The 13,488-nt window shown below is 36.9% G+C and overlaps 1 protein-coding gene across 2 annotated transcripts in view; it reads right to left on the bottom strand.

Annotated features, from left to right (window-relative positions):
• gpr155a (G protein-coupled receptor 155a) overlaps positions 1-13,488 on the bottom strand; it is a 30,155-nt gene that overhangs the window by 10,989 nt on the left and 5,678 nt on the right. For both annotated transcript variants that reach the window (XM_016556045.1, XM_016556046.1), the window contains exons 2-10: positions 12,565-13,059; positions 10,259-10,658; positions 7,122-7,290; positions 6,210-6,365; positions 4,437-4,520; positions 3,251-3,371; positions 2,355-2,439; positions 1,724-1,814; positions 718-889 (exon numbers count right to left, since the gene is read on the bottom strand). In XM_016556045.1, coding sequence (XP_016411531.1) covers positions 718-889; positions 1,724-1,814; positions 2,355-2,439; positions 3,251-3,371; positions 4,437-4,520; positions 6,210-6,365; positions 7,122-7,290; positions 10,259-10,658; positions 12,565-12,991 — 1,705 coding nt within the window. In that variant the 5' untranslated portion in view covers positions 12,992-13,059. The remainder of the gene's footprint in view (positions 1-717; positions 890-1,723; positions 1,815-2,354; positions 2,440-3,250; positions 3,372-4,436; positions 4,521-6,209; positions 6,366-7,121; positions 7,291-10,258; positions 10,659-12,564; positions 13,060-13,488) is intronic.

Genomic DNA, 13,488 nt, shown 5'->3' on the forward strand with positions numbered 1-13,488 from the left:
TTCTTCAGTAGAACACAAACGAAGATTTTTAACTCAAACCGTTGCAGTCTGTCAGTCATTTTAGTGTCAGGGTTTAATTTGGTTTTGTTTGTGTATGTTTTATGACTCTCAACGCCGTGATTCCCATCCACTTGCATTATATGACTGATAGACTGCAACGGTTTGAGTTAAAAATCTTCGTCTGTGTTCTACTGAAGAAACAAAGTCACCTACATCTTGGATGCCCCGGGGGTAAGCAGATAAACATCACATTTTCATTTTTGGGTGAAACTACTTTTGGAACTAACTAGATGAAGTTGTGGCCTAAAGGTTAGAGAGTCTGACTCGTAACCCAAAGGTTGCGGGTTCGAGTCTTGTACCGGCAGGGATTGTAGGTGGGGGGAGTGAATGTACAGTGCTCTCTTCCACCTTTAATACCACGACTGAGGTGCCCTTGAGCAAGGCACCGAACCCCCAACTGCTCCCCGGGCACCGCAGCATAAATGGCTGCTCACTGCTCCGGGTGTGTGTTCACTGCTGTGTGTGTGTTCACTGCTGTGTGTGTGCACTTAGGATGGGTTAAATGCAGAGCACTAATTCCTAGTATGGGTAACCATACTTGGCCACATGTCACGTCACTTTCACTTTTTTTTTTTCACTATCCCTTTAACTTCTTTCTTAAGATTCCCATGATTCTGGACCCATAGTTTTACAAAGGAGGAGTAGTGAGTGTCACACCTGTGTTGATGCTGCCTGTAGCACCGGGCTGCTCTGTGTGTGTGTCCTCCTCGCTGTCAGACAGTGATCCACGTTCAAGGCTGTGAGAGTCTTGAGTTCGTCTGCTGAGTAGTGTGAGCGAGACGCCACACAGCACAATGCTCACGAATAACACCACAGACGTGCACGTCACCTACAACACACAACAATATTTCAGTACAAATACACTCATTATATGATTACTGACAGTAAACCCACGGTTTATCCATTCAGGTTGAATACAGGTCCATTTTCCCATAATTATTTCAGCTTTTAGGAGAACACTAGGTGACCTGAAGAACTAAACATCACAAAACCATTTTGCTCTCAAACATGCAAATGCATGATGTTATATAAGAGGACTATTTCAAAGTTCGTTGTAAGTAACACACCAACTTGATCTACATCAGGGGAACACTAGATTAAAACAAGTTTAAAAAAAAAAACATCTTACAGTTAAAAATAATGGAATATGATGGGCTGAATTACATAAAACTACACATGGTTCTAGTGTTGTTGTCATATTTAGGCCTAGTTCACACTGATAGCCCAGTTTTTGTTGCCTGAACACCTACAAAATGTAATGAAATCTGGGGTTTTTTTCTTGCATTTTCGCAACCAGTTCAAGTCATTTTCATATGTGGTTTGAAATCCAATAAACATTAGACTGTGTATTAGTCTGACTATAAAGGTGGAATGGACTTTCTTTTGTTCGTGAGGACAGATTGTGTATTCAGAGTCATGGACAGTAGTATCTCATGCATTGACTTCATGATCCGAGGCAAAACTTCTCTTTCCATTCTGCACATTTGAACTCAAGAAGAAAGTATCCTGTTATCATGCTACCTTTACACCATTACTAATCAACCAACTCTGACTACGTTATCTGAACAAACAGATCCGATGCAAAGTAACAGCGCACACAGTCTTAAAGAGGGCATGTGGAATTGTGCACAGCGTGAAAGGCTTTCTTTCATCAGTTTTGTACCTGCGTCTTTCCATAAAAGAATGCAGAGTCGATAGTGTTTGGCAATCTTTCCCCTGTCAGGAGGAGGACACTGACAGCCAGAACCGGGACACTGCAAGAGACAGAGAGAAACAACAGCAGATATCTGTGTTTTTGGCTTAGAAAGACTTATTTCAGTTGTCTAATAGAGCACAACAGTGACTGCCTGCTTTTTTAGCAGCCTTGGTTTCAGAAGTATCTTCAGAATTTCTTCAATTAAAGGTTATAAGAACCAAATCATTCAGATCCAAGGCGTATCACAATATTACAAAGATACTGTGAAATAAAATCAGAAGGACAATGGTAAAAGCCTGTGTAATTAAATCATTGATTAGAAAATATGTATATATATATTTTATGAGGCTGTTTTTAATTACAACACAACAACAACTTCTCTGACTGGATTGTGGGTAATGTAGGTTGACATTATGGTAAAACTATTTTTTATTTGTAATAACTAACTAATATATTGACAAACAATCTCAGACCTCATAGTCAGTTTATACTGCAGTATGCATGCAGCACATTATTGAGCATCAATCGATTCTGCCACGTTCATCACGTACAGTAATGCAGTTGGTCATTATGTAACTGTCCTGAATGTGCCACTCACCCCCAGCCAGTGATCACAGTGAGCCCTGGCCTGAAGTTCACCTCCTTACGTCTCCTCATGAGGAGCAGAGACAGAGCGATCAGACCTTCACAACACAATGAATAACATTATTCAAACACAACCCCCAAAAGCCTGTTACTTTGACAAAAAACAGGCTCTCAATCGATTTTCTTCCATAGTTCTGTCATAACAATTCTCAGGGAGTTTAGCACGGTAATATACACGACAATGTTATTGTGTCTGGTCTTGCCGGATTAGATCTGCTGCGGCACAGCAAGTACTGAGACTTGCTACTGCCAACACATCCACAGATATGCTGCTGTGAGCATGTATGAAATACTGCTGCTGCACATATATGAAATAACCCCATATATAACACACATAACATTACCCCATGATCCATAAGGTGGAGCTGGGGAAGGTGGAGGGTTTCTGAAGCGCGCTGCAACTGCTACAGCTAGCACTAGCTAAGTATTTGAATGTTAAGCAGCGAGCTCATTGGCTGCTAATGCGAAAGAAACCAATCCGCTGCGTCATGTAAATAATGATGTAATTAAATCCGATTGAGTTTGAATCAGCCTGCAGCATCTAGAGTTTCATGACATAACTTTGGATTAATCCACGTACTTACATAAGAAATGTTTAATTGCTTACTTACAGTTTATTTCTTGTCATCTAGATCTACCGTAGTTGCATCGCAAAACCCACACCTGATTAAACTAAACAAGCCGACTTTCCATTTTTCATGTCCACAGTTTTTTTTTTATGTTTCGTTTTTTTTTTTTACAGTTTTTAATGCTGTTGTGTGGACCAGGTAGTGTTTAATGGTGTTGAATCAGATGTTTTGGAACAGGTGATGTTCAGTGATTTTTCAAAGACAAACTCGAATGACTCACCAGGCCAAATATAGGTGCTGTAGAGAGAGCCGTACAGTAGAGTAAAGGTCAACACCTGACCCAGGAAGTTGTCCTGCTCTGCCATGAAGTTCCACGCGATCATCCCAACACAGGCTAATAACTACAAACACACGGCAGTATTAGTTTGTGCAGAATGTGCAGTGAAAAAAAATCATCAGGTTGCATTTTGACTGCACTTTCATGTTAATTGAAATGTTCAGAAACATATTTGTGATATTAATGGAAAAGTACAGTTGGACGAAAGCCCAACAACGCCTCCTAGAGGTATCTTTACGTATATAACTTTATTAATGCTTGTATAAGTCTGGACAAGTCAAGCATGTTTTTCTTGATGTTATGTCTTGTTGTTATTTTATGTTTGCATGAATTTTAGAATGATTTATTATTTATGGATAGCACTTTGGTCCATTTTAATGGTTTTGAAAGTGCTTTATAAATAAAAGTTGAATTGAGTTGAGTTGAACAAGTATCAGGGGCAGTCTATAGGCAGAAAGACTGACTTCTTTTTCTTTTGTTCAAGAGTACGGATTGCATGTTTGTTGTTCCTGTGAGTGAATGATTAAGAAGTTATCCGTTTACCTTCCAAGCTGTTCAAACTTAAATATTTTACATACTCTGTTATTGTCATATGTGAACTGTACTAGTTCAAAAAATAATTTAAGTAATATGTATATGTTCAGGTAAATTGCATGCAGACCTAGTTAGGCCAAATGTCGAAACTCCTTTAATAGCGCCTAGTTGCATATATTCCACAGTATTATTTAGATATGTAAGCTAACTTGTACCCTTGTCTTGCATCAATGAAATGATACACTTGAATGCAGCTGTTTAGATAACTTGAATTATTATTGCTACTGCTATGTATAATGTTCATACTCTTTATGTTAGTCATAATATTGTTTACATTAACAACTTTTACATTGTATTTTGCTTCCTCTGTTCATTGTAGACCACACACACGTGCACACACAGTGCCTGTACTACTTCATACATGCAGAAATAATCCAAATAAATCCTCTAATTGGGACCCGCTCTCTTGCTCCAGTTTCTCTAACCGGAAACTCCCACCACTATTTCTACTAGTGCCTAACCCAACCCTTTGAGCATCCCTTAAGCTCGTATAACAGTGTCTCTAAAACCAAGCAACTACTAGTTTTAAGCTCACCTGCGCCACAAAGAGGTTAATGGTGAAAATGTGAGGAATTCTGTGAAACTTTCTGCTCAGTAGCATGACTGCAACACTCCACACCTGCAGGGACAGGAAGAACAAACATGAACAGAGCATTTCAGAGAAGTGCAGGCCAGAGTTTGAATACTTTTAGCACAACGTGTTTCCATCCCCTCCGGTGCAGTGTGAACATACACCTACAGTAACCTCTCAAAACCACTTTAACTGGTTCATAGAGTGTGTGTGTGTGCGTGTATATGCTTGAATATTGTTATATACTGTATAAGCTTAAACCAAACTTCAGTTTCTTGCTTTTTTCTCAAGCTGAACGCAAAGAGGAAGGACGTGTCAACAGATGCATCTGACAACAGCATGACACAATCTGAGATTGGAAACATTGCAACCAACATCTACACTAGACATGCAAACACAGGACCTGTTTGAACCTGCAAAGTGTTTGAATTTCAATGATCATAACAACTTAAAATAAAAATGAGTGTTTACATGCATCTTACAATGATTATGCTTAATAGCCTGATAACATGCATGATCGTGCAAACACCAGCAGTTCTTTTCTGATCTGTGCACATTAACTGTTGCCCTTTAACCCAATTTCACTTTGCATGTAAACACTTTTACTGGCATTCTGGTGTGTTTATTCAACGTGTGCATGTTTGATGTCAAAAGCAAAGAAAAATCCATTGTCGATTTTTATAACGAGCTGATTTTATCAGCATTTTGTCATATAGCTGAATGAACTCTATTTCAGTTTTGATTTATCAGATTTTTCCCTAAATAATCTTCATATGGCTTTATCTTATCTGAAATGACAAATAAGAGCATTTAAGACAACGGAAAGGAAAAATCTTTAAAAAAAAATACCAAAAAATGTACTCTTTTGTATTCATTTTAGTGTCCTATGGTTTTGAAAAACATGTATGCCTTTTTCAACAAAAGTTCAAATTTAACGACTATGTTTGTCACGTGGTATAACCACGTAATAAAATGTTATTATTTTAATTTTTTTTTACCTTCAATACATGTGAGTGCACACATCTTATTTATTATTGTTATTTATTACCTATTTTACAAAAGCTTTTAAATAATTATATAAAAGTATACATTTTTCCAACATGTTTACAAATATCGATAATTATTATTTAAATTATTAAAATAATTGTGTCACATTACATTTTACTGCTTGAACTAACTTAAAATGGTAAAAAGATTATGACAAAATTCTTTTATTTTTAAGAATTTTTCTTTTTGATACTCATTACGATACCAGGACAGACTGTACCATCCTGTACCACTATCCAACAATTTTAAATTCATTTTAAGTCAGAAATGTTCTAATATATTACTAGAGTTTTAATCCATTTAATGTTTTAATAAATTAATGATGTATTTTGAATACATTTATAGACCCAGACAAAAATCCGGACACAGTATCATTAAATCTTTTTCTCAATTACCCAAAAAACATTACTTTACATCATTTCAGATTTCAAACAGCATGTCCATTAAAATCCATTTAATTCCTGGTTTCCATGGCATCTCCGGCAATACTGGTAATAACACGGATTTACCTTCATCCCATAATAATCACCTGCATGAGAGCAGAAGTAGCACAAACATGTGCTCTCACCACCAGCATGAGGGATGACAGCAAAATCAACACATTGTAACCATTCATGTCTTTAAGAGGAAGCAAAACCAGACAAAATTAGAAGACTGAAGGGAAGAGAAATGAAAACCCTCAACACTCACCAATGCAAAGAGGCTGATAATGCTGATGTTGAAGCTGACGTGCTGCAGCGCTGATGCTAGTGGATCCGAGTCCATCCACGGGATGGTCAACAGCCAGGCAGACACATACATGATGGGAGCAGACAGAAACGTGACGATCACCATCCCTGAGGTCACCTGAACGGGACAAATAAGAGGTGATCATCACAAAAATACCGTGGCGGTACTTTGATAAACTACATGAGTCAATCAAAATGTAACTAATTAAATAAGGTTAAAATTGAATTAAGTGTGCCATGGGAGTGGTGTCAGGAAAAAAAAAATTATGCAAATGTAGAATATAATTTCTAATACGGAGACACATACAACCTAACTGGGAAAATTCAGCTGGATGTGGATTGAATGACATCAAAAGTTTGAGGTCTATAAAATGTTTTAATGTTTTAGAAAGAAGTCTTTTACGTTTACCAATACAGTAATATTTTTTAAAAATTATCACAATTTAAAATAACTGTTTTATATATTAAAATAGTTTAAGATGTAATTTATTCCTGTGCTGCAAAGCTGAATTTTCAGCATTATTACCCCAGTCTTTAGTGTCACATGATGAAAAAGTGCAAAGTAAGTAGAAAAAAAGAAAAATGCACAAAGAACTTGTATGGAGATTTTTCCATCTGCAGATTTTTCCCTGACCTTCTTTTCTCTGTAAATTAAGGGTGCACACTATTGCTGAAAAACACAATCCCTTCAGATGTCCGTATGCACAAAGACACAGATCCCTAAACAAGGCCATATCTGCAGATGAAACTTTTTTTAAATTTGAACTAGCACCTCATGACTACACCATGTTATGTACGAGAAGCTACAAAAGACAAAGGCACAAGTGGAATGTTATAAATAAAGGTGCAAAACACATCTCCACAATGCACATACCACTTCCAGCTCCATGTTGTAATGTGACGCATATATGGCCACACTAGGTGCAGTGGGGAAGACTCCATACAGGAAAGCGTAGTTTGACAGACTGCTGTGGTTCATCGAGCTTCTGCTTCCACGGTCCAAAACCTCAACCATCCCTCTACAGATCAGAGGCATCACCAGCCTAAAGAGGCCACAGATGAACAGAGTGAGTTCTGCATTATGCAATGAAACCATAAGGAAACCAAGAACTACAGGAACTACAGGAACCACAGCACTGTCAACAACATTATGTTTAATCTTACTCATCAATACAAGTAAGAAGAGCAGAAAAAGAGTTTGGGAGTAAACTAAATATACAGGACAAACATGAGCAGATCAAACAGATCAGTTGTCACAGACAGTGTTACTGTCCTCTAACTAAGCATGTGCATTAAAAGTACATGGATTCACTCTGTTGACGCTCTGAGAAACATTCCCATTGGACCAACACTGTACTGTTGCCAAGTTACACTGGAAGCTGCTACCTGCATATTTACAGATTCAAATAATCAAATAATAGACTCCTAATAATGTGGGTGAAGATAAATGTAATTCTGATACGCGCTACTGATGTACAGTTCATCTAAAAGTGGGTCTACTCCTCAGACAAAGCTATCATATGATTTCAGAAGACTTGGAATTAGAGCTGTGCAATTAATCGAAATACAGTTTCGATTTTGATTTCGGCCTTCAACGATTATGAAAATACAATAATCAAGATAAAACATTATTGTGCCCCATTCCACCCCTTTCCAACAGTGCGCATTCGCTCCTCCATAAAAGCCCAATTTCACGTGCAAATCAGTAAAATCATGTAACGTGACTCGCAAAATGGGACGTGCTTGGTTTGTATTAAAGTTTATTAGATTTATTCATGTTTTTAAAAATAGAATTTGTATTGTGAACATACATGTAAATTGGATCCGTGCAGCTCTTAAAGTGACAGCGGGCTAATATTCCTGCTGCCGACTGTGTGCTTAATATTAATCAAACAACAAAATACAAAGACATAATCACTCACTGCTCCTGACTGAAGGACTTTTGTAGCTTTAATAAGAAACAAAGCAAGTTTAATTCCTAAAGTGAAGACTATGCTGTTTTATTTTACATTCGATTATTCAATTTCTGTTGGATGAATACTTTAGACTTGCATAAAAAAAAACAAAAAGCACAGTTTCTTTCATTTGTATCTTTTTATTCTATTGTATTTGTCGAAAATACAATAATCAAGATAAAACATTATTGTGCCCCATTCCACCCCTTTCCAACAGTGTGCATTCGCTCCTCCATAAAAGCCCAATTTCACGTGCAAATCAGTAAAATCATGTAACGTGACTCGCAAAATGGGACGTGCTTGGTTTGTATTAAAGTTTATTAGATTTATTCATGTTTTTAAAAATAGAATTTGTATTGTGAACATACATGTAAATTGGATCCGTGCAGCTCTTAAAGTGACAGCGGGCTAATATTCCTGCTGCCGACTGTGTGCTTAATATTAATCAAACAACAAAATACAAAGACATAATCACTCACTGCTCCTGACTGAAGGACTTTTGTAGCTTTAATAAGAAACAAAGCAAGTTTAATTCCTAAAGTGAAGACTATGCTGTTTTATTTTACATTCGATTATTCAATTTCTGTAGCACGAACACTTTAGACTTGCATAAAAAGCTTAAATCACGGTTTGTTTAATTTTTATCTTTTTTTTCTGTTGTATTTGTCCTTTCCCTTTTTTGTTTTTATTGTATTACTGACTGTGTAATTATTTTCAATAATTTTGAAGATTTTTTTTTTTAACTTAGATGAGTTACCTTACACTCTAAAAAATGCTGGGTTAAATACGATCCAGTGCTGGGTGAAATATAGACAAACCCAGCAATTGGGCTGTTTTGACCCAGCGGTTGGGAGTTATTTTTAGTGTACACATATGGCTAGGTCAGAAGAGTGAGATGATTTTTTTTTTCTTTTTTTCAAATGTTCTGATTACACAGAGGTTTAAAGCTCAATCCATAGTCAGGAACATTAAATTGAGAGTGCTGCTTGGCTTCCGATAGCTCTGGCATTGTGTTCAGTACAATTACTCTGTGACTTGACCCAGCTTACCTAGTAATCCCCTCCACCCTGCTCTAGAAATTAGTCCCTCATCCGAGCATTGGGAGAAAGGATGTGCTACATAGAGTTTTGATTTATTTGTGTTGATAGGTCAATCATAATGTTGCAGAAAGTGAAGAAAGTTAAGGCTGGGCTCTTGGGTCATGTGCACTCTAAAAAATGCTGGGTTAAATACAACGCAGTGCTGGGTAAAATAGGGACAAACCCAGCAATTGGCCTGTTTTGACCCAGCGGTTGGGTTAAATGTTTAACCCAACCTTCTGGATAGTAACCCAACCGCTGGGTCAAAACAAGCCAATTGCTGGGTTTGTCTATATTTCACCCAGCACTGGATCGTATTTAACCCAGCATTTTTTAGAGTGTATTATTCTGCTGTGGTGTTGAGAATTGAATTTTCACTGGTATATAAAATGTAGATGTCATAGTAACCCTATTTACAGAAAATATATATTTGATATATATCGCTATCTTTAAATAAATCACTCATATAAAGTTTTGGTCATGCGGTCCACTCATAACTGTGTTAAATAATTGTGATTACAATACTGACCAAAATAATCGTGATTATGATTTTTGCAATAATTGACCAGCCCCAGATCGCATAACAAGCCATATGGACTATTTTTATAGTGCTCTTTTGGTCCATTTAGAAGCTTAAAAGGATAGTTCACAGAAAAAAATGTAATATTTTGTCATCATTTACTCAAGTTATTCCAAACTTATATGAATTTTCTTCTTCTGTGGAAGTCAATATCTACCAGCAACTGTTTGGTTACCAGCATTCTTCAAAATATCTTCTTTTGTGCTCAACAGAAGAAAGAAATTCATAAGGCTCTGGAACAATACGAGGGTAAGCAAATGATTTTCATTTTTGAGTGAACTGTCCCTTTAACCGTTTGAATGGAAAAGAGCAGCATGGACATTCTGCTAAACTTCTTATTCTGTGTTCGACAGAATATTTCAACTTTCACTACTAACAATTTGCATGGTAGACTTACAGTTTTGCTGTGATGAGGAGAATAAGTGCCACCACAGTGGAGCGGGTAAGCTTTTTCAGCTGCCCCACCATGGTTAGACCCAGATAAAACAGCGCTGCTCCTCCAAATGAGTTTGCCAGACCATCTACAAACTCCTCCATGAAGGCCGGGATCTTCTGGCCCAGCAGGAAGTGAGAAATGACCCCAATCACCACCATAAAGACAATAGGGTTCTTGACCACCTGAAGGAGCACCAAACCCAGCACTTGCAGCTTACTCTGCTGCTGAGGTTCTCCAGTTCTCCGCCTCTGCACCTCACAGAACGCAAAGCCTAGTGGGTTCAGGACCATGAGTGAGACGGGAGCAACCAGGTAGATGTACTGAAGATACTCAGGATGAGTGTTGCGGTACAGAGCTTCAACTGTGGAGGAGGCAGAGACAATTAGTATCAGATAAACCAAAACTTAACATTTTGCCATTATTTACTCACACTAATTTGGTTCCAAACCCTTATGACTTTCTTTCTTCACAAAAGGAGATGTTTATCACAATGTCCAAGGTGTTCTTTTTTTATCAACCAAAACAGCATTGGTTTGTGTTTTAAGAGCCATGGCTGAATGTGCACAAATGCTCCACTTTTATTATACCAAAAAGAGCAGCTTGGACATTCTTCTATGAAGATTCTTGTGTGGAAGACAGAAGATAATGGCATATGGTGGAAACGAGAAGCAAAGTACACGTAAATTCATGTTTCAGTTCCATTTGGCTTTTTGTTTGCACAATTTATGGGTTAATGGTTAATGGAACACCATTTAGCTTACACTATCATCCAATACTATATATTTTTTTTTAAGTTTAAAGGCCCATGCACAGCAAGCATTATAACTATATCTATAAAATTGTATTAATCATTCTAATTCTATGAGAACAGTGAAGTTGACACCACTGATGGTACACAGAGGAACAATATAATTGGAATCACTATTAGAATTATTTTTTTTTCTGTGGATGAACGATAAAAACATTGACAGCCAATCAGAATCCACTTGACTTTAAAGAGCTTGAGCAAAGCAGCAACAGAACTGCAGCACTTGCTAATAAACAGACCGTTATTGTGTGTTGGTGTGGATGTTAATATACACTGTAAACATGATTGTTACGATTAGTAATCACAAATTTTTTAGCGTTTTTTTGTTGAGATAAATTAAAAATCAAAGGTTGATTAAACTTTACAGTTTAAGGCAGCACGAACGCTTTTAAGTGGAAACAGCACATCATTAGTTATTGTAATGTTTAATTTTAAGTTGCAGCAGTATATTGCCGTTATTGTTAAAGACATCATTCTTGGTCTGAAGCAGCCTTAAGGCTTATTCTCTGTATTTATAGCTTGAAAAAAAAAAACATACAGTATATCCACATATCAACATTTCTACATTAATTCACAGAGGCATCAATATCATGGACCATGGTTGAATCTAGTGCTGGGCAACGATTAATCACAATTAATCGCATGCAAAATAAAAGTTTTTGTGTACATAATATATATGTGTGTACTGTGTATATTTATCATGTATATATAAATACACACGCTGTCACGGAAACACACGCATGCATATTTTTCAGAAAAATACGTCATGTTTATATATTAAATATACTGTATTTATATATAATATAAATTATATGAATATAAATATATACATGTAAATATTTTCAAAATATATACTGTATGTGTGTTTATATGTACATAATAAATATACACAGTACACAATTATATAAACAAAAACTTTTATTTTGTATGTGATTAATCGCGATTAATCGTTGCCCAATCGTTGTTTCAATTTTGCAAATCAATGTTGATATCGCAATGTTGTTTCAACATCTTTTCAACATTTACATTTTCAACACTGATTTAGAAGTATTTTGTCAATCTTTTTACAACCATTTAGCACTTAATGTTGTTTCAGCGTTTTTTTTTTTTTTCAATATTGAAACAACAACTGACATTATTTAACCCCTTCTTAACGTTGAAGTTTGGGCACGTGCCGACTGAGGTGAGGTATTATGTGAATCATACTAGTACTATGTGCCAAGCCCTGGAAGTGCATTCAAGAAAAATGAACCTCAAACTAAACTAACAGGCTGTACAGCATATGGATTGTGTTACCTACAAACTCATAATGCTTGAAGATAACTTTGGGCAAATGAAAGCGAAAGAACATATCTGTAGACAGTCGGAAATATCACCGATTCAAGTTTTTCATGATTTGTGGGTTTAGTTCTATTTTTGGATTTGTTCTGTTAATATGGCTTCTCCTTTTTTTACTTACCTATAGGGAACCCCAGAGCAAAGTCATTACTCTGTGTGGCAAATATGGAGAAGAGGCCAGCTTTGGAGAAACGGCTCTCTCTGTCCGCCACCAAAAGTGTGAGGACACACACAAAGAAGAACACGGTCACTTTAGCCACCAAAATACTAAAGAAAAAAGGCCAGATTACATCGCCAAAGTCCAGCAGCACCATGTTTTTGAAAAGCAGAGCTGGAAGCGCAAACTTGGACACAAAGCTGCCCAGTCCTTTAGCATGTGTCGCTGGGATGATGTTTGTACGGCCCGCGACGTATCCGCAGAGAATGATCCCAAAACACTCGAGCAGGGCTGGAAGGAGCTTGTCAATTGACATGCTGGGTGGGACGGAGGGGGCGTCAGATCCATTCCTGCTGCTGAAGATGGAGCTATTAACCGAGAGATCACCCATCTTCAGGCCGACCACAGACCCCTCATAACCCGGCAGACAGGTAAACAACTGTGAAGTACCAAAACACTCTGAAAGCAAAGGAAAAAACGTCATTAGTTTATTCAAATGACAGTTTTGTGTTGCTTTTTATTAGAATACAAAATATAACAGTCATACACATGCATTTTGTAGCACAGTGACTATATGAATATGTGACCCTGGACCACAAAACCAGTAATAAGGGTCAATTTTTTTAATTGAGATTTATACATCATCTGAAAGCTGAATAAATAAGCTTTCCATTGATGTGTGTTTGTTAGGATAGGACAATATTTGGCCGAGATACAATATTTGAAAATCTGGAATCTGAGGGTGCAAAAAAATCTAAATATTGAGAAAATCATCTTTAAAGTTGTCCAAATGAAGTCCTCAGCAATGCATATTACTAATCAAAAATAAAGTTTTGATATATTTACGGTAGGACATTTACAAAATATCTTCATGGAACATGATCTTAA

This window comes from Sinocyclocheilus rhinocerous, unplaced genomic scaffold (assembly GCF_001515625.1).
Source record: "Sinocyclocheilus rhinocerous isolate Xijiao unplaced genomic scaffold, SAMN03320098_v1.1 scaffold45, whole genome shotgun sequence".
NCBI classification, from domain to species: Eukaryota; Metazoa; Chordata; class Actinopteri; order Cypriniformes; family Cyprinidae; genus Sinocyclocheilus; species Sinocyclocheilus rhinocerous.